At 38.9% G+C, this 22040-nt stretch overlaps 1 protein-coding gene across 1 annotated transcript; it reads left to right on the forward strand.

The window, feature by feature from the left end:
* The first annotated feature begins 84 nt into the window (after positions 1-84).
* LOC140931187 (cilia- and flagella-associated protein 221-like) lies at positions 85-20210 on the forward strand. The gene is made up of 26 exons (XM_073380950.1): positions 85-197; positions 304-404; positions 557-643; positions 857-952; positions 1471-1571; positions 2002-2105; positions 3101-3183; positions 3484-3560; positions 4377-4521; positions 5609-5723; positions 5819-5865; positions 7938-8002; positions 8762-8849; positions 9724-9813; positions 10564-10659; positions 11677-11770; positions 12143-12273; positions 12640-12720; positions 13868-13975; positions 14944-15195; positions 16437-16577; positions 17050-17150; positions 17342-17434; positions 18041-18169; positions 18263-18343; positions 19649-20210. The coding sequence occupies exons 1-26, from the start codon at positions 98-100 to the stop codon at positions 19773-19775; spliced, it is 2733 nt and encodes a 910-aa protein (XP_073237051.1). The 5' UTR covers positions 85-97; the 3' UTR covers positions 19776-20210.
* The last annotated feature ends 1830 nt before the right edge of the window (positions 20211-22040 follow it).

Genomic DNA, 22040 nt, shown 5'->3' on the forward strand with positions numbered 1-22040 from the left:
ACAAATTTGGACATACGTATAAATTTTGGAGACTGGGGCTGATTGCTCTTGCTACCTTGTTTCCATGACTACTCGTCGGGAGAAAGGGATTTTCAAAATGGCGGTGGCCCGCACAAGAGCGATGGTTTCGGAGAGTTTTGATAGCTTTGTGGCTCCTGTGATCCAAAAATCCGTTCCTAATCACCTCTTGGAAACAAGTAAGAATATTAGAAAATAAAAGGAAATGATTTTAGTCTTCCTAGGACAAATATTTGTTGGGATTTTAACGGTGATATTTTTGACACTCAAACTTTGTTTCTGTAGAAATTTATGCCAAAGTTGGACAAAACTCGATTGTACAAGCCAGACCATCAGTGATTCACTTTGCTGGATTTCAAGTTGGTAAAAAAACTACCCGAACCCTTGTAAGTAACGTATTTTATATATTTTTAGTTTAATTTGCATTTTATACAGTTAGAAACAGATTTCTTTTGTTGCTTGCAATTTTACATTGAAGGCTTAGCCCTGATCAGCGAGAATATTCCTGAGTTTTTCCTCTATTTTCATTTGCCCTTAGAGATTAGCAAATGTTTCTGATGAAAGCCAAAGAATGCACATCCTTCCACCATCAACAAAGTATTTTTACATCAAATACACAAAAAAGGTAAGCTTATTAATCACCTTAGGTAATTTTATTTACTCATCTGTCAATATTAAGCATGACTGTGTTATTCATTGTTATATTTTAGAAAAAATAATATTTTTGTTAGGTTTACTGTATATAGGCCTGTAATAACCAGTAAGAACTACCCCTAGTGGAGCTGCTGTTCACTTTGAGATTTTGATATTTGATCATTTTGTCTTTGTTATTTCGTAGGAAAAGCTTGTTCCTGGAATGTTTATTGAAGTGGTTGTTGAGTTTACCCCAGATGAATGGAGATACTATTATGACTGCATTCGAATTCACACCAAGGTACAGTTTAAATAAACCTCGTCTTGAATGAGTGCAATACAGTTTGCTGCCTTTATAATTCTGATGCTGTAGTTTCCAAATGTAATACATGTACAATGAATTATGTCGTCCAGGCCCCAGTTGTTCAAATATTGGATAGTACTAATCCACCGGATAAACCACCATCCAGTAGCTGAGTATTTTAGGGAAACCAATTGCGTTATCTACTGTATAAATTATATCCAATGGATAGCACTATCCAATGTTTAAACAACCAGGACCTGATTTTCAGGAACAATGCATTTTTTTCAGTTTTAGTCATGCCAAGAATCAGTAAAAGAGTCCAGATGGGAATTAAACCTAAAAAAAAAAAGTGAAAATTAAAAAATTAAACCTTGTGCTGACCTACAGCATCAGCCCAACTTGCATTCATAAATCAAGAATTGTATAGTTTAATAGCATCATTGTATAAGTAAAGGGTGTTATTCTCAACATAGCGAAGTGATATTGTGGTCTCTGTGTTACTGTTGTTGTTTAAGGCCGAGGAAAACCTCATAATTCCTGTTCATGCTTATCCTGTGATGAATACAGATGGATTTCCCAGAGAAGTTCACTTTCCTTTGGTTCCATTGGGTGAAAAGTAAGATAAAAAGCAGAAATATATGGTAAAGTTATGATGTCTATGTATGACATTGATAAATGTTCATTAAATGCTTAAGAATTTCATAAGGATAACATTTTAATCAAGAGCAAGTCATCAGGGAGAGCTGTGAAGCTACCTTTTCGAACAAAACTACAGTTATTTTGTAGGTCAATTTTGTCAAAATTAAATTCAGGCTGAAATTTTTCAATTTTGGTTCATTCTCAGCTTCCTTTGTCTCAGTTAACCCCAATCATAAAATTATTAAAGAGTTCTGAGGTAACAAGACAAACTGAAAAGTACACTAGGTTACAAAATTTTGACTTGAATTTTACTTTAATTGACTTATAATGGATACCAGTACATGTATATATACAAGACTGGGATTTGGCTGTTGTGTTTACAGTAACATTATGTATTTCTTTTCCAGGATCACCCATGTGATTCCTCTCAAGTGCAGTATTCCTGTTGATTTTGAGTTTACATTGAGTCATGTACAGACACACCCTGCTTTTTTAGTGGATCCTATGTCAGGTAACACAGTATTGTACCACTCAATTAGAAGTTGAACTTGTGTTATGACTGTATCTTGTGGGATCCATGATGAAAAATCTATGCTCTACAAATAATATTATTGAGCATAGCAAAAGTTACCCTGTGAGCAGAGGCTACATTTTCGCTGTTTGAGCTGTCATGTGAAAAGAAGCCTCTGCTGACAACTGTTCAAATCTGTCCAGAAATCTGGACAAATAAATTAAAAAACCGGGTTTTTTCCCTGTTCTTGACTGGTTTAGAGCATTGCATGAGTCTTGTGTGAGCCTTGCTCAGCAGATCAGAGTTGTCGCAACTGTTTTATTCCAGTGAAACTCGTGCCATTTGACAACACACCTGACGATTAATTTGTTCGCGAATCGCAATGACAAATTTTGCGCATACACAATAGAAAATTGAACAGTTGTCAGCAGAGGCTACTTTTTGCATGCCAGCTCACCCAGTGAAAATGTAGCCTCTGCTTGCAGGGTAAGCAAAAGTTGTTATCATGATATAAATTTGCGGGCTTCCTTTAGGTAAAGTAAAATTAATTTACGTGTAAGTGGCGTATCTAGGGAAGGGCCCCTGCAGGTCCCCTTATTTTTGACGACATCTAAGGTATTGTAGTTCATTTGGCCTGTAAGGATCCCCACCTTTCTCAACTCAACCTCTGGATCTGCTGTTGATTTATGTTAGCCAAATGTTAAAAGCTGTGTTACTATCCTTGAGGTAAACTAAAGGTGCAATGTTTCCTTATCACATCTATATACTGCTGTATATGAATAATGATATATTGTTAATATTTGCTGTGGTGGACTTGAAACTGGTCAATTATCCTGGCAGACACCTTATAAACAGTAGTTAATTACAAAAATGTCTGCATGTTTTATTAAATTGCAAATATTCTTTCAAATAATTATGTGTGCTATATTATTATTATTTTGTAGATCTTTTAACTGATTTATGTCAAGCCCATACATTCTTTTTTAATTTTTTAGGAATTGTGAGAGGTAATAGTGAGGTGGAAATTAAAGTGACTTTCGCACCAATGGATTTTTCTACAGCTCATATGAAACTTCAGGTGAGATTACTTAATGGATAATCATTGCATGAATTCACAGTTGATAGCTATTGTTTGTAAGATGGAACTCAGAACCTAAGAAGAGCACAAACATACATTCTACTGACTAATAATGGCTGCCATTTTTGGCTATTAATTATTCTAATTGTAAATTGCACCATATTCAAGTTTCCTCTTAAAAAAATGACCATACATGCCATTTGTTGGGCTTTAATTTAGACTGGTGCACCCATTCTTTAAGACTTAAATTGTCTGTTGAATGAGCATTTGCAAACTTTTTACTGTTATTTCTTACTGTAGCTAATGGTATCCCAATTCAATATGGCTCCTCTTGTCTGCTCTTTTACTGGAACATCAGAACCTGGACTAACAAAGAGGTTTGTTCATCTTTGGCCTATATGCCACACTGTTTATGCTCACTGATGAATATTCTTGTTCTTACAGGTTTCTTATAGTTTCTGGAGATATTTTTCCTAAAAAGTTCAGTTCACATTTAGTGATTTTTTTTTTCATTCTTGGTATCCACTTTATACTTGTAATGTAAAATGTATCAAAGTGAATTTGTCCCTGTTCCTTTATCACTAAATGAGTCTGAACTATTGACATGCTAAATTTTTGGTTTTTTGGGCCACTGAAAGCACATGTACACTTGCATTATGACCAGTAATTTCAAACCAATTGGCTTTTTAGGGTTAGGAGAGCTGCTTAATGACTCAGGCCATTATGACTGCCTGTTTTATTTCTATTTCCATCTCAGTTATACCTGTAAGTTTTATGAGACATGTCATGTTGGTCATCTGACTCTCACTCTAATATCCCCCTACTTTTGGCCAAGGAATATGTTGTCATTGTTTTAGAGTTTTCAGGTTTAATCAGTATATGGTACCTAAAAATGTCATTTACTGATCACATAGCAGTGATACAAATGCAAAGTAGTGGTAATATTACTTTTGTCACCCATTGCAATGTTCTAGAAAATCCATTTCCACCTTGTGGATGGTCTTTGGAAATTTTGAGGGGGAGCGGAGACCTTAAGGCCAAAATCCTAAGGGAATTATTATTTTTTAATGTGAAATTTCCAGGAGGGGTGAGGGGGGAGATTGAAATTAAAAACCCTGTTTGGGAGAGCTTTTTTTGGAACAACTCAATTTTTTTTATTTAATGAATACCCTTGCAATTATTGCATTTTACAGATTAAAATCCAAGGAATGGACTGAGGAATTGCCCCCTCTTCCACCCAGTGGAGTGTTGGATCCACTTTTGATTGATCCTCTTGGTAGAACAAGACTAAAGAAACTAAAAACTAGACTGTGGACTCCAGGAGAAAATAAAACACAGGTGGGCAGAATAAAAGCAAATGTGTTTTACAGGCCATCATGTCCTTTTGCTGTCGTATTTGTGGTCATCTATACCTGGGGGTACTCCGTATAATGACCTTTACATGTATGGGGACGTTCTGCCCAAAAGGGGTATCTTTTTCAGGCTTCAGGTATATGAAAGGGTGGGGAAATCTGTCAGTCTGTAAAAAGGCCCAGAAGGGTTAAAAAGATGAATTTTATGGCTGTGAAAAAGTTGGGAAAACATTCTGGTTTATAGTTTATTCATCTGTTAAGAAAATGTATTTACACAAGCAGTTAAAACTAGGTACATTCAAACCTCTTTTAATAATACGAACACCAAAGGGAAAGAACCAAGTGTCCACTTTACAGAGGTGTCCGTATTATAGAGGTAGGGAATGTATGATTTTTGGAATTTCTCGGACCAAACGAACTGTCCGTAATAATGAGGTGTCCATATTACAGAGGTGTCTGTAAGGAGAGGTTACACTGTATATATGTGAAAGGTGTACCATTTGTCAATAGAGGGTATATGAAAGGGGTACGTCTTCTGTCAAGAATGGTGTATAAAAAGGTTAGGGGTTGGACCTCAGGGCAGAGCCTCCCCGTATGAAACTTTGTCGAATATTCCCCCTTTCCGTGGCATCTGTATCACTTGTAGGGTATCCTTGAGAGGGAGGTACCCTTGCCATTGGCGTTGGTGACTTTACTTTAAGATTTTGGTTATTGGTGCAGTCACAAACACAACCCACAAAATACTCTGCAGACCCTGTCTTTGTTGTCTATCAACTGAGCTTGTCCTGTGGTAGTTAAACTGTTTATTGTACATTATCAAGAGAGAATAAGCTAGATTATTCTCTCTTGACATTATACATCACGATGTTTTTTCTCCGGGTAGTCCGGTTTCCTCCTCTCCTCCAAAACCAACATTTACAAATTCCAATTCGACTAGGAATCAGAACCACTTAGTGGATGTGCTACAACTAACTCATTATTTATTTATTTATTCAATGTCATGAAACCAGTCCATAGTAAATACTATTTACCATTGATGAATCATGGCCCTTTTTTTACTTTTTTATCCACAGGAAGTGGTCAAAGATGGATTGAGATTTCCTGCTGTGGGTCTTGATAATCCATCAACAGTGTCATGTATTTTGCTGCAACAACCAGGAAAACTGAAGGCTAAACAAATTAGAGAAGGTAAGGAGAAGGCAAAGAGTTTTGCAGCCATCACACTTTGTTGCCTATGTGATAAAGCGAGTGAAATTCAAGAGCCATAATGTTTTTCCTTGCAGCTGTTCAGGCTCAAAAAGATGTAACTGGCAGCACAAAACAGATGAAAGTAAGTGCAGAAATCTTCCTTAATGCAGGGTTCGTATGGGTCATAAAACCTGGAAAATAATGAAATTAAGAATTTCATTTTCCAGGCCTGGAAAACCATGAAGTTTAATTGCTGATTGTGGAAAGTTATGAACAATTAAAATTATGTTTGGTAAATTATTTACTACAGATGTCAAAGCAAGGACAATGTAAGATAGAGATGTCGAATAATAATGCGGATGGCAGGCATTTTGGTGGACACCAGCGTTTGTGTCTGTTTAACTGGGTTTGGTAAAAAAAATTCGCTAAACAAGGAAAGTTTTGAAATTTTTGAGAGCTGACAGCTAAACCTAAGAATGTTGAAAACTTTAAAAGGTCATGCAAAGTAACTCTACAGGGGCATAGCCAGGATTTTTTCAGAGGTGTGCACAATTTTCCAAATCCCCGTGCAACCCCCCCTCCCTCGCACCCCCTGCCCAAACTCCAAAATCTGTACCTTGATTCAAGGCGAGGTTGTGAACCCAAAAAGGCGGCATAGACTTTTACAACTTACTTAAAAGTATGGTGTAAAACTCTATGTCTCCCTTTTGGGTTCAATGACTAAAACACGTCAATGGCTTATCATTAATTATGCCAACAAACTAGTGGTCAGACTTTTACTTACAAACTAGTGATAATGCTACAGTCATGTACCTAACTTTCGCCTGTGATCAACACTACAGCAGTCTTGTGTGGTCCATTCTTAAACTGTTTTTCTTTGCTTTCATAAGAAAATTGACGCAATTACAAAACGTTCCAGTTTTTATTTTTGTTTGTTTTGAGTCTTTCACTTACTCATTACAGAATCAAAAATTTCCTTTCCAAGTGTATAGTGACGGAATTTTGATTTACCCCTTAGGTTAATTGACAGAGAATAATGTGGACTTAGCCAAGCCTAAAAATTTATAGACTGACCTTTTACAGTGTACAGTGGTTATTGAATTTTGATGGGTGATGAATTTGAGCCGGCAACAACACCTTTGATGTTAGCCGATCACCCATTTTGACAGCTGTTAAATGGAAAGGACAGGAGGGGGTCATTTGATTAAGAAAATACTTTCTCTAATTCATAAATAATTCATAAAGAAAATACAAAGGAAATTGATGTTTAATGAGTGTTTGGAAATCAGATGAAAATGTGCTCATTTTTGCGTCCTTAATTTCTCCTTCTAAAATCATTTTGTTTGAGAAGTAATATCAAGTAATATCAAGCACAGTGATTCATCACCAGATGAAACACCTCGAAGTTCGTCAAAAATACTCCGCTGCGCGTCGTATGTTCAACTCTCTTCTCATCTCATGAGCATGAGACGCAGTGTTTCATCACTAGATGAAACACTGCGTCTCATGCTTGATAAGTATGTGTAATCAAATGGTGACGAGTGAAATTAGGGAATAATTTCACGCGCGTTTTGTCCAAATCCTTATAATTTCCCGAGCCTTTAGGCTCGGGAAATTATAAGGATTTGGACAAAACGCGCGTGAAATTATTCCTTAATTTCACGAGTATACCATTTGATTACCTATTAATATCACGGGTGACGAATTACGTTAGCAATCGAGGATTTTTGACTTGTTTATCCTGGATCGTATCGATCGATCGTGAACTCCACTCTCTCAAACGTTTAGAGCTAAAATTTGGCTTAAGTTTTCAGAATTTTTCGACAACATACCTCCAAGAATCCTTCTTGATGTGCTCTTTCGTGTGTTCATGTTTTCTAAAGCGTTTTTTTATGCTCTGACATCTTCATTCATGACATTTTAAAACTTCCTCGCCATCTTGAAACGGAGACGTACAGTATGTTGCCATGGCAATTTAGTAATTTCACATGTGAAATTACAAATTAACGCTGAAATTTCGCGCCAAAATTAAGGAGTAATTCGTCACCTATGTTATTAATTGAGTAATTTTGAACTTTTCCTCCTAACGTAACTGGTTCTTCTGGACAAGAAAATAATGGTATTGCATTACACAGAAACAGTTGTGAGTGAACAAGCCCTCTGGGAATATTTGTTAAGTATTTTAATTATCTACTCTTTAATTTCATTGCAAAGGAAACGAAGTTTGAATATGAAGTCCATCAAAACATACAAGAGGAAAGACAAAACCAGCTTAGATGGTAAGTTACAAAGTTCTCTGCTAAGATTTTATACATGTTTGTAAGAAATTTTTAGGGACCTTACGATCCGACGACGGTGACGGAGATTGCAACAAGAACGTCAAAATGGCAATAGGTTTGAATAAGCAAAACAACAACCTAGCCTGCGAGTAAGCTCCCCAATTATGGCGAGCGAGGCGAGTTGCGAGAGAACGCGCGAGTGACTCTCGCGTGACTTCTCGAGATTCCTCCGACAACGTGGCCTGCGAGTAAGCTCCCCAGTTATGGTGAGCGGGGTGAGCAGCGCGACAACGCGCGAGTGACTCTCGTGTGACTTCTTGAGATTCCCCAAAATGCCCACAGACTAAACAACAACAGTGCACGCACATCACACTAGTTTGTACATTTCTTTAAGGTCACAGCAAGACTACGACGTGAAAATGCCTAATTTCACATTTTATGGAGGACGGAAACCGAACCACAACGAGTTTTTCTTTCTCATTCTGAACTTGGATGTGGTTCTTAGGAGTTCAACTCCAGAAGAGTTCGCTAACATTTGACAAAGTAATGGAGTTGAAATAATTAAAGCAAAGTTTTCGCTGCCGTCACCTTCCTCAGATCTGAGGTCTCTTTTGACAAGTTACTAAACTGCTGATGGTTTTATCATTTTTTGCCCATCTGATTATTTTTTTCTGTTGAGTCTTAAAAGTTCAAATGAATAAATATTTTCATGTGCTGTGTCATGCTGGTTTATATGGTAGTTCGTGTTGTTTATATCAGGTGCGTGAGGTTAGGTGAAGATCCAATCTCAGATGCTACCAGAAAACAAATCTGTGAGACAAGAACCCTTACTGAACAAGAATATAGGGTAAATACAATTTGATAGCTTTTAAGCCAAAGTGAAACTTGTTGGTAGACTGAACGTGTTCTTACGCGAGAGACTCCTCTCACCAATGCGTCACACCCTTTCTGTTGACACACTAACATACAGTGCGGATCAGTTAAGATCAAACTTTCGACGTATTAAATCGTGTACCTTAATCGATTTCTTCAAGAACGCCAAGTTAAGCTAGTTTTATACACCTGCGTTAAGCGATATGTTCACTCGGACCAAGAGAAAATGCGTTCGGACTGCTTTGAGCGTTACCACAACTTTCAAACAGTCCGAAAATCTGCTAATTGGTGGAGCGCCGTAAAAGGAGACGCAATCCAAATGCAGCGCGCTTATTTTCGAAATGTAATTCAAGTTATTTTTCTTAGATAACGAAAGCTTAATATAAATATCTTCTCTTTATTTTCTTATGGAGCTTAAACAACCACGATGATGAGGGTAACGAAAACGTCTAAGAAAAAAAAAAATGGTCATGTGAGATAATCACATAACCATCACACTTTTACTTTGTATTCTTTGACCCACACTGCACGACTACGACGTGAAACTTCCTTATGCGGGGTTTTATGGAGGACGTGAACGTACGACGACGAATTTTCCTTCTTCTTTTTGAACTTGGAAATAGCTTTTAAGAATTCACCTCCAGGAAAAGTCGCCTAAAAATTGAGATAATTTGAGCGAGGCCTAATAAACTTGATAAAGTTTAAAGAACGGAAATTAGTTTTATAGTGATGCCTTACCTGTCTTCATCGTCGTGGCTTCTTTAACTCCCAATATTTTAATATTTGATACTTAATTCGCGTCAATATGGGTTTGTCACTAATTTAACTTGTCCTTATGAACTTTACAGCTTAAACGCGGTGATCCAGTGACAGAAGTGGAATACGATCGATCGTGCGTTGGCTGTGAGATGAGGAGAATACACAGACGCGCTAATGAAGTAAGTTATATTTTGAGTAGCCTGCCGGCAAGCTATCCCCTTCGAGTGGCGACAGGAGCCGACAGCGAAGTGAGCCGCGCGAGAACACGCAGTGTAACTTCTCACGATATCCCCCAATTGAAAAGCTTGCTCGCAGGCTGTATTTTTGAGGGAGTTAGTACTGTACTGAGTCTGTACTGGTAAAACTTTTGTCGAAACTTTCACCCGGCATTTATGCTTATACTTTGTTGTTGTTGTTGTTTTCACATTTTGTTTAGCCTGTTCAAGGCGTTCAGAGCTCGGCTAAAAAATTGACGAGGGAAAAATAAAGCGGAGACTAGAGCGAAAAACCTGGGCTCTCTCCCCTCGCTTTGCTTTTGAGCTCTACGAGTATGATTTGACTCACTTCCTACCACATCAACGCCTTCATTAGGCCACATTTTGTGTGCTGGAAACATTCCAACGTCTACTAAATGCCTGTATAAAAATTGCCGTTCTGACATCAGATGTGATTCTAACATAATGCCAAAGATGGGATTATGATAGCCTGCGAAAACAGCCGTTTCTCCCCGCTCTCTGAGTCGCAGACGTTCCTCCCGCGTGAAACGTCCCCAGCGGTGAAGAGCGAGGAGAAACGGCTGTTTTCGCAGGCTAGGATTGTGATGGTGTTAGATTTATTCCTTTTAAGGTGAGACGGAACATGGACGAAAGCTACCTTATCTTTTCTTATTGTCCCTAAATAATGTACATTTTTGTTCAATGCTTTCACAGATAGCAGAACACGAGCCCAGATTCGATCTTCTTGTGAACGATGAGTGGAGCAAAAGACACATGGTGATACAGAAGTTTGTTCAAGCAGGAAGAAAGGTAAAACATGCCAGCATATGCCATCACTCTTCGCATTAACTTCATCTGGGTCGGTTAATTTTCAGTCTTCCCTTGCATTATTTTTCCCACTAACCTGATGGACGCCCCAGGCAGGTTCTAACCACAGTATTTTTTTAAAACGCTCTTCAGGGGCTTTTTCATCTGAGAAGTACATTATTTTTTTGCATTAACACACAGGGTTTTTTTAAACTTTCGAACATGCGTTTTGTCGGTTGTTCATCAGGCCCGGATTGTTCAAACGTTGGATAGCACTATCTAGTGGATAAGTATTAGGTAATCCAATTGCACTATCCACGGGATAGCGATTTATATATCCGGTGGATAGCGCTGTCCACCTTTTGAACAACTGGGGCCAACATCCTTAGCTTTTCACAGCTATCCATTCTCGACCTGCTCAATAGTTGCCGACCGTGGCCTAGGATCAGCTGGTTACGGGTCAGACAGGAAAGAAGAAACATTTACAAAAATCAAAACTTGATTAAACTTTAACTTTACCAATTGTATTTTTTTGTCTGCTGTGCTTGTTTTTTCTCATGCAATATTTGTGAGATGCAAAAGTCACTGCGTTTGCAGCTGCACGAGCGCGCGAAATCTATCGCGCGCGCAGTAGAAACTTGTGCTGCTATTATGATGTCATAGGTTTTGCTTTTGAATTCACCGAGCCGAAAGCATTTGAGAGGCACAAAACTTACTTTGTTTGAACAGCATGCAGCTTTGCGTTTTATATGGTCTTTTTTGCGCTTTCAGACTGAGCCCTGCAGAAATGTTTTTAGGATTCAATGAGACTCAGTTTTTCACCCACAGTATGCAAAGACAACTGTGTGACTTAAATGCATTTTGACGGAGTGGCCTCGAGAAAATATGGAGAGTTCTTCATCCTTTCACCCAACCGCTCTTTGGGTTTCACTGTTTCGGTGGAGGTTTCTTCTAAGACAAGCTTACCTTAAGCTTGACTGATATTTAACCTGTTCGGCGATGTTTTCTATTTCGTTTTAGGTTATAGTGAGGCTAAGGGCAAGCAAGCATTTAAATTCTTTAGGAGAGTTTGTCACGGACTGGAGAAAAGGCAAATTCACTCGGGAGCATACAAGTAAGTGTTTATTAACCTGATGCAAAAGTTAGTTCGTGGATGCATTTAAAAATGTATTTTGCTTTAATACAATGATATAAAAATTGCTAATAGACTGTACGCGGTTTGTTAACAAAGGACAAATTCAGGTCCCGACAAGTAAGCAACAAATACAGCTTACGTTTATCGCATCTTGTAATTTGTTTAACGTGTAAAATCATTCTCGCCATCACCCTAGACATATGCTGTACATTGACTTTGCCCGAAGAAATCTTATTTTTCCTTCTTGAATTTTTGTATTGTTCACCCAGGTTTGTTTTGTTTTTGTTTTTGTTTTTTTGTTTCTATCTCGCACTGCTTGCGTTGAGAGTTTTTTTGGTCATTTCTTTGTAGGAAGCCAACTCGCCGAGAGTGAAGGAGAAAAGTTATTTGATGAAGTCGGGGTACCGTTACAAATTCAGTCTGCGTCTATCTTCCCGTTTTCGTTCCCTTCTTACAAGTCTCCTGACATGAAAGATGACATGGTTAGTCCTACATAGTCTTACCGAACTCAGTTTTATTTTGAACATTGCCTTCAAGTGCGTAAGAAAGAAAGTACTTGACAATAGAGCGAAGGTCCGTAGTGGGTTCATTCATAAAGGTTATGAGAGCCCATATAAAGCAAAGCGACTGACATGAAACGTAAACGTCTTGTTCGCACTTATATCTGAAGGTCGCTTATGAGTTTTCAAAGTCAGACTCCGCTCCAAGGCCAAGAAACAAAATGTATATTGTGCTTATTTAAATGACATGCCCAAGAATAACCGTCTGACAGACTCGTTGGTGTATTTTTTTCGTATAGAGCGAAAGCAAAGTATTTTCTGAGTGTTATCATACTTGTTTTTCAACAGGATGTCGATGCGCTTGGTACCTTGAACGTTCAACCAACCGTGGTTAAAGTGAAGACGCATGTTCCTTATTATAACTTAAAGGTAATTCCTGAATGCAATATAATAAAAAATTGGTTGTTGTGAAGTTTGTTTGAAAATATGAGACATAAACTATCTGTGAAGTTCGTTTCGAAGCGAAACAAACGGTAGTGTGGTGATTATCGATTAGGGGCAGCCAACGACTGTTTCCTGTAAAATATCTCTGATTGTTTAGAATTTTCTTTAGTTCAGATTAGATTTATAGTTTAGATTTCTAGATGACTGTTCCATTCAAGTGCAATTTTCTAAGATTATCTAATAAATCCCTCACGATTTTCTAAAGTCTAATTTTTCACATTTCGCTTCTCAGGTTAAGCTATTTTTCGTCGAAAAAAGAAAATCTAAATTTTCGGATTCAAAAATGTGATGAAAAGAGGAATTAGTAAAATTCTCACTTTCGTAATACGTTGAATGACATCTAAAATTTTCGGGAGAATAATACTGAAGCCCTTGTAATTTCGAAAAGACTCAAGTTCCCCTAGGATGACCGAACAGATACAAATTTTATAGCTCCTCTTAGAATGCATTTCTAGAGATCTAAAAGTACTCTGGAGAACCTTATAAGTGTTTTCAGTGTATTTAGGAGGAAACCGTCCTTGGGTGCCTCTGCATAGGGCGGGTCAAGGATATGAGTCGTGGGGTTTTTCAGTTTCGGGTGCGGGAAAGTTTGAAAATCCTGGAAATTTAAATTTATTTGGGATACATTAGTATACTTTGCACTCTTGGCGACTATGATTGCAAAGAGGAAAGGTCCTCAACTCGCATCTCAGTCTTGCTTATATTAAAAACAGCAGTCTCAAACCTCACTTTGATCGCAAGTTTAAATTGTAGCTCTGAACTTGAATACATCACTAGACTGCGTGAAAGCTCTCCATTTGGGGGATTCGAGAGAAGTCTTGCAATAACCGAACGCGAAAGAACACGCGTATGTGAGGGGCGCGTTCTCTTGCGGCTTGCTCGCTTGCCATAATTTAGAGCTTGCTCCCATAAGTTATGGGAGCTTCGTTGCTATGGTCCCTCTGTTTCTTAATTACGTCATTACGTCTAGTTCTTAGTACTTGTATTTGTAACAATTACATAACGTCCAATCGAAAAATAGTTAAATAATCACATAGGGGAAGTTAACTTAGGAGTTAAATTTCTTTTTCAGGTACCTAAGCGGTATGAAATCTTGGGTTACAATCCTCATTCCGTAGCCGATGCATCATCTGGATACGTCCCACCAAAGCTGGTTCGCACCTTAAGAGTTGGCGCCGAGGTATTCTAAAACATATGCTGACATACACAACAGCCTCATTGAGCTCTCTTAAGCCCCGTACAAACGGACGCAACGTTGTCGGCCAACAACTCCCAACATTATTGGATGTTACATGTTACGTCCGTTTGCACACCCTGTTGCATGTTGTTGCGTGTTATTGGGAGTTTTTGCGCAAAGTTTGAAACCGGTTAAAGTTTTGAGCCACAACTCTCCAACATTTCTTTTGTTCAGTGTTAGCCGAGGCGTAGCGCAACAATGTTGGATCTGTTTGCACAGCTTTTCCAACATTGTTGGGGCGACGCACGCTCATTACACATGGTCTCCAAAGTGTAATGGGTTGTATCCTTTCCACGATGCACTGCAGATCCCAACAATGTTGGACCGACAGTGTTGGGAGTTGTTGCGTCCGTGTCGGCAGTGGCGTGAAAACGGATGCAATAACTCCTAACATTGTTGGACCAACAATGTTGGGAGTTATTGTGTCCGTTGCACGTAGCTTCAGGCCTACTATGCACTCAGTTGGGCAACGTTGAAACTGCTGTAATCGTTTACCATTAGACAACCGTTTAGAATTTTTAAATCAAATTTGTCTGTCGTTTTGCGTCAGACACACATCGGTGGAGACGTGAGCGATTTGGGGTAACCTTAGGGAGTTTTTCGCACATTTTTTAGACGGAGAAACAGACGCGTGAAAAGGCTTAACTGTGTATTTGCAGTAGTGATGGGCTACTGGTATTTGTTATGATTGTAGTTTCCCTGTAACTCCTAGCTTCGTTTTAAACTTTTTTTTTTTACCTAAGCTAAAGCTTGAAAAAAAAATTCAGCCTCTAGAAAACTTAGTTTATCAGTCTTCGCATGTTCTGAATTGTCACCTTTTTTATTTTTAATCCTTTACATCTTCATTAAAAGGAGTTTAAGCCATTCGTTGTTTGAATCTAAGTTTGATGAAACGTAAACTTTTTTTTCAGGACGAGATAATAAACTTGGTCAGCAGTCTTCCTCTAACGTCAGTGAAAAGTCCCAGTCCTGTCCCGACAACAGACGGTGGAGAGGAGACTAAGGAAGAGGCTGAGGGTGACAGAGCTGCGAGTCCTAAAATGGCAAGCCCTATAATCGCCACCCCGCATGAGGACCTACCTACACAGGAGCATGAAGCAGTACCCCTCGTGGTACCCGCGGCACTTTTTAGACCCACCTCGTATCACCCCATGCATATTTTTGTGAGTAGTTGCTATTATTTTTTATCGCACAAATACAGAGAGTTATACACGTGAAAGATCATGGCAGTTTAAATATTTAAAATCATAGATTCACTTTCTTATTTTTATCTTCTACGGGTGTAATACGATCAAAGTGCCCGCTCTCAGTGCTACAAGGACAGTACCAATTTCCCGGACGTTAAATCCCCGTCCACCCTCTTTTTTTTTCAGGTTTTTTGTTTGCAAATTTCTAAGTTGCCGTGACATGACTGAGATGAACTGTCAGGTGTTTTAAAAATCTTCCTCCTGCGGTTCAAATACCCGAAATGATCGATTAAGCCTCGCTCTCAAATAAGCGCAGCACCTTTACCGAAAATAACTTAATAAGCGGTGCTCTCGAATAAGCGCTGCGGTGGTAATTTTGGTATTAACAAACTAACGCCCCACCTTTGCTACGGCGCTTGATATCGCTTGAGAAATAAGACCTCTGCCAACTCGTGAGCTCTAAAGTTTTAATGTAGGGAAACTCTTGAAACCATGTTCATATGACGGTTCAAAGTGTACATATTTTATACTTATTTGTACATACCAAGTATGGGCCTCACTTAATTCTCTCTATATTTCCCTCGGGGTTTAGACTGCAAAACAGTCCGTATTTTTGCGTATTCAAGTACGCGCGAGCAGTCAAACAAAAGGTGTGGAACGAGGCTGAAAACAGAGAGCAAGACTGGGGAGAGACGCTCGCACGGTTCGCGCGCGTAAGACTCTTACGCCACGCTTTACTGATTTCTTTACTGATTTTGAGGAAAAAACCGACTGTTTTGCAGTCTACTCGGGGTTTTATCAGTAGTTGAAATAAGTGCCGCTCTCGTATAGGCGCCACACCTATAACTGGGAAAATGAAATAAGCGCCGCGGCGCTTAATCAATCATTTACGATACACTGATGAAATTTCTTACATAGTATTTGCTTTCACACGGAGTTGTATGATTTAACGCATTGATAAAACTGTAAAACATTTATAAAAATGTCCTTACAGCAATCAATGTGCTGTACGTTGTAACCACATCCATAGGGAAACAAAACGCAGGCAACGTGGTATTGAAATCATTCTTTCTATTTTCTGGAGGTCAGACCCACTGGCAAAACAAGACAAGAGCGAGTAGCCATCACAAACAAAGAGCAGTGTTTTCTTTATTATAAACGCTCTTTTCCTGGACAAGTTTTTTGTAAATGAATTAACGATTATTTTTGCTCCACAGAATCCCGCACCTGGCCTTCAAGTATTTAAACCGCCGCTACCTTACGCAGAAGTGGATGAAGATTATCACCTGTGTCCCCTGCCTCGCAACAGGACAACAGGAAAACCAGGAAAACAGGGGAGAAAATACCTTGAAAGACAGGTGAATCAATCTTGTTCCAACCAAAAAAAAAAAATATGTTTCCAATTTCCAAAGATACTGGATGGTAGATACAACTGAGTTTTGCAGGTAATTCCAACAGACCTAGAGAAATATTTGAAACAAATCTAATTTGAGGCTTTCATGAAAGTTGGTGATCACATTATTTATGAGAAAACCGTGGAATTAAGTCACTACAACTAATGCTTGCTCTCAGTGGAGGGACGTTAGCTTTAACATTAACACTAACGATAACTCAAGAAAACTGAAGAACCGTAAGCAGGAGTCAATTGAAGAAATTTTTACGAGTGTAATTTAAACTTGTAGCCATTGGTTTTTAGAACAATAGCTATACTTTTAAATTACACTTTTTAAAAGTATTGTTAATTATACCTCAACGTTCATGATAAAAAAAAATAATGAAATGTTTTATTTAAAATTTTATAAAGAGCAAACAAACATCTTTTCTCTTCAGGATGTTATTCCCGGCGTCATGACTTGGAAACGGTTTCCATGCCAACCTCTGGTATCCATGGCAACAAATCCCACGCTATCAAATGTTTGGATTCCTCGATGGTAAGTGTATATGCGATTTCTCTTATATATATAAATTTTTGTTTCTTCTCAACAGAGGGTTTAACGTGACTATCAAAAGAAGTAATCTACGAGCAGGGCTTTTACCTGTACCGGGAACAGATGACGTACTTGAAGTATGTGCAAAACCTCGCAACCTGGAAAAAATAACTGCGTTTTTTTTTTCACCGTAGGACTGATCCGTTCAGCAATGATCTGTTGCCAACTGAGGTCCCAGCTTTGTTGACTGGTCTCCCTGATGAGGATATCATGAGTGATGATGAAATGTAAGTCAGATGTATCACTGGATTTTGCGTAGTACTCTACACTTCTTCTGACTTTTGTTTTTCGGACACCAAGCACATCTCACGGACTGTAGCTAAATTCCAGGCAAAAACGGATTACAGGTATTTGAGTGAAATAAATTCCTGTTATTACGGATTCTCGCAATTAAGTTAAAACGACTACCTCACGGCCCCGGTGTCTTTACATCAGGGCGGCGCCCCGCTATACATGTTAGAGTGATTTAGCAACAGAAAGGGAACGTCAATTAAAGACTGGAAAGCGCGCAGAAAAGACTGAACCCGACTTCCTGTGCTCAATTTGTCATGCAACGTCACACGACGCTCTGGAGCAGCGTTGCGTGACGAATCAAAGGACTACAAGAGTTCACATTGATAATACTAATAGCGTGTCAACACTTGAACACGTTCAGACTTGAACCATATGGGCAAAAGTGCGTTAGATGAGATCTGGTACACTTTTGTGCAACTTGACTTGAGCGTATTTCGGAAAGTATGGACAAGTAAGTACTAGTAAGTAAGTAATCGGCTTTATAACAGGGTTCCCACATTGTGGCTCTCCATCTTTTACTTTATCTATCACTTACTTAGGGACGAAGAGGGAGCTGACCCTGGTCTCAAGGAGATCCCAGTCCCCACTCCCGAAATGGTTCGAGCCCAGTTTCCCACGGCGGAAAGCATTGTGAGCGAGCAAGAACAGCAAGTGACATCACAGCTGAGGTAAGCTGTTTAACTTGAAAAATCTTTTTACTTTTCAGTAACATCTTTCTCGTTTTAAACTCAGTTTAATGTTGCTGTTCGTCATTTTTGTAGTGAAATGATGCTACACACAGGTGGAACTACAAAGATGTCAGCAGCTGCGTCAGCGGCGGTAACCGCAACGTTTGTTCCAAGGTACTGCAGGCTTAAAAACTTCCCTATGGACTTAAAAGAATTCAACCTCACGTGTTCGCTGCTCAACCACCCCCCCCCCCCCCCCAAAAAAAAAAAATAAAATAATAAAATAAAAATTGTAAAACGATATTTAGATAGAGTAGGAACACTAAACTGCAGGCCTCGGTTGTTTCACGTTGGATAGCGCTATCCACCGCCGGGATAAATCACTATCCATCGGATAAGTTTTAGGGAATCCAATTGCGTTATCTTTCGATGGAAATTTATCCAGTGAATAGCGTTATCCACCTTTCGAACAACTGGGATCAGGAGGCTATCGACCTTCAAACTGTCAAGTTAAACTGTATATGCGAAACGGTAATTGAATTGGTATGGTAAATTGAATGCTTTGAAGAGTGTCCAAAGGGTGTAAAGCCTGTCCTCAGATCTCACCTAAGAATTGCTCTGTTGAGGAGCAGTAGTTATTTCCAGAAATGCAGGCTACTGAGATGCATGATATTTTATGATAGCCACCACAAAGTGTCCTCGTGATTAATGGATCAACAAAACGCGAAATAGGCCTTTTCCGAGTTCCAGTTTCTTTTCTTGAACTTTGCAGTCTTTTAGAATTCAACTCAAAAAAAAACTTCCCAACATTTGACGAATTCAACGAGATGGAACATTACAAGCGCGATAAAGTTTGAGGCAGCGTGAATTTACTTTTTTAAATGACGTTTTTGAAGCCGTCGCCTTCGTTGTTGCTTAAGTTCCCTACTCTCACTTTAAAAATGAGGCCAAGTGCAAAGTTTTTCTTGTGAAAATAAGTTTCATTTGCATGAGAAGTAAAAAATCCTTTTCATATCAATGGCTTTGTACTTACCCTCGCTTTGAAACAGGGTTTGGGGCAACTTAGTCTCCCTCGCAGCCGTTTTTTGGATGTCACGCAACGCTCTCCCCGAAAGAGCATTGCGTGACATCCAAAAAACGGCTGCGAGGGAGACTAGGGGCAACTCGGAAATTGACATTTCTGTTAGATAGAGAGTAATAAGAAAATACCAAATACATCTTCCTTGAAAGTGGTAGCAGTAGTACTTTTCCGCACCTGCAGAATTCAAAATAATTTTTTTTGCTGTGTGCTAGAAAAATTCTTGCACTGTATTGCTCGTGCCGCCAGGATTGCTTTTCGAGTTGCTTTGAGAAATAAATACACATTGTTTGCGTCATCTGGTAATGATAAAACAGAGCATTCTCGACACAAACTGACCAGTAGAAAATTGTATAAAAATAGAACATGGCCACGACGCTGATTGTTTCTTTATTTTGCAGGGAAAAGCGGGAAAAAGAGCTAAATGAATTCTTGAAGCAGCGACAAAACAGACTTGGATTAAGAATCAAACAACGGATACAGTCCATCAATGATGCCATGACTTCGCCTAATCAAGAACTTAAATAAAACGCGGAAGCGCCTTTGAAATGTCTTTTCATGTTAGCACGAGGTTATTTTGGCCGATCGATGCGCGTTTGCTTGCAGCTAGCCGTAAGTGAGGTGTTTTGGCGTAGGTTTATTTGTCCTCGTTATTGTGTAAAGGGGGTTTTCTTTGCATGGACTTTAATGCAACTGTAAATATTAGGGCTGTATGTACCGTCGTTGCCTTGCTTTCTTTCAAAGGTTTTGTTGCATGGACGTTTATATGCAACTTGTAAATATTATCTTAGGGTTGTATAATTATTATTGTAAAAAGCGTACACTCGAAGACAAATTTCATTTCATTCGTGGGTTTGGTATGACAGTCACTAATTGGTCAGTGTCATTTCATAATTTATATTCGCATTATCACAGACGACGGTATATTGTACAGAAATTAAAGAAACTTAATTTCAATAGATTTCCTGTGTCCGAGTAGTAGTACCTATTAAGTGCTGAGGGAAGGTTTGAAGAGAATCAAATACCATAAATCCTCTATTAAGCCCCCCCCCCCCCCCGCTCAAAAAAGCCCCCTCCCTCTAATAAGCTCCCCCTTTTCAGGGGAAGAAAGTTTATAAGGCCTCTCTCTCTATTACCCCCCCTCCCGTCCCCTAAATATTCTTCACTAATAAATGGTGGACTGTATTAATCAATCACAACTGTAAAACTTCGTGTGGACTGGATTTGTTTTTGATCCTCAGCTTCGTGACCTCCAACTTCTTGTACTTGAGCGTTTCCACTTTGTATTCTAGGTTTTTTATGGAGAACTTATACCATCGTCTTTCTTTAAATTAAATAAGCCCCCGTCTCTATTAAGCCCCCCCCCCCTCAAATGGGATTGAAATAATTAAGCCCCCCCGGGGGGTTTAATAGAGGATTTACGGTAAAGTTATCTCAATCTAAGCGCCTACATGCGCGGGGTCAAGGAACAAAAAAAAAAAATGGAAACAAAACAATAACAGCAAAAAAAAAGGAAGACCAAGAGTAGAACGATATGATCTAAAACTTACAAGCAAGGTGAATAAAGCATTAGTGGCGAAAAGACTCAATTAATTTTCCCGCAGGATCGAAATGGGGAGTCCGAGCCAGTATATAATGCAAGTTAAAAAACACATGGTCAACGGTTCCGCGTGTGGTATAAAGTTAAGAATGCACTTGAGAGGAATGCTAAACTTACCAGAACTCCAGGTATAGTTTGTTGAGGTCGGCGTGCATCCATGCTCTGGGAATATGAAGTACGCTCGCACTATCGAATTTGATTAGGCGAATATTTTGCCTGTCATAACTCTTCTTTTCCCATTATTAGAGTAGCCAGCCGAGCATTTCCGCTACCTCATAAACGTTCCCACAGCCTGTCGCAAGCCGAGTGGCTCTGGGGACGAAAAATGCCTCTACCTCAGATATAATCCTGTCACTGCGCATGCACCAATCAGTGATTTTCTGAGTCCTCGTTACCAGAGCAATCAAAAAATCTGTTTGCATTGCCTCCGGTGAGGTCGATATTATTTTAAGCCTTCTTTTTGCCAAAAAGCCTATGAAGTCTGAACCACCGGATGTGATTTGAGAAAGATCGTCCGTACTCTCTATAGAGATAAATCAGTTGTCATGAACAGTAACAGAGATTCAGTGAAACTAATCATTGGATTAAAAAAAAAGAGAATATTCAGAATGTTAAGCAATTTTGGTTGGCCAGTAATAGATTTGCATGATAGGCTACTTGACATAGTGTAAAGCGAACACTGCTTTCAATTTCGACGCCACGCGAAATAGAGTGGTTTTCGTTTGAGTGTCGTAAAACTAAAACCAAAGTTATTACTCTGGCCAATCACATAGGACACAGACAATACATTGAACCAATCAAAACTCGAAGTAATTACATGTGGCTGACGCAAAGCGCGGGAAAATGCATGCGAGCGCGTCACAATTGGCTTTGGTTTTGCTTCTGATTGGATAAAAAGGTGGCGCGAATCTTTTAAGCCAATCGCATCGTGTAGAAAGTGCAAAACCAATTACTTTTCGACACTCAAATGAAAACCGCTCTATATGTTGTGATTCAATTTTATCCCTGGTTTAAGTGTTATGACTAGGAGTTTGAAACCCCCAAAAAACAATTAAACCAAGGATTAAGGGGCAGCATGGTTAAAAGCATTAATATTATTTTTCGTTAATTTCTTCTCTTTTTCTTAAATAACTGGCCAAGATTTCATTCAATCAAAAAATGACTCGATTAATTTACAGTGTCCTTAATTCAAT

This window comes from Porites lutea, chromosome 3 (genome assembly GCF_958299795.1).
Source record: "Porites lutea chromosome 3, jaPorLute2.1, whole genome shotgun sequence".
NCBI classification, from domain to species: Eukaryota; Metazoa; Cnidaria; class Anthozoa; order Scleractinia; family Poritidae; genus Porites; species Porites lutea.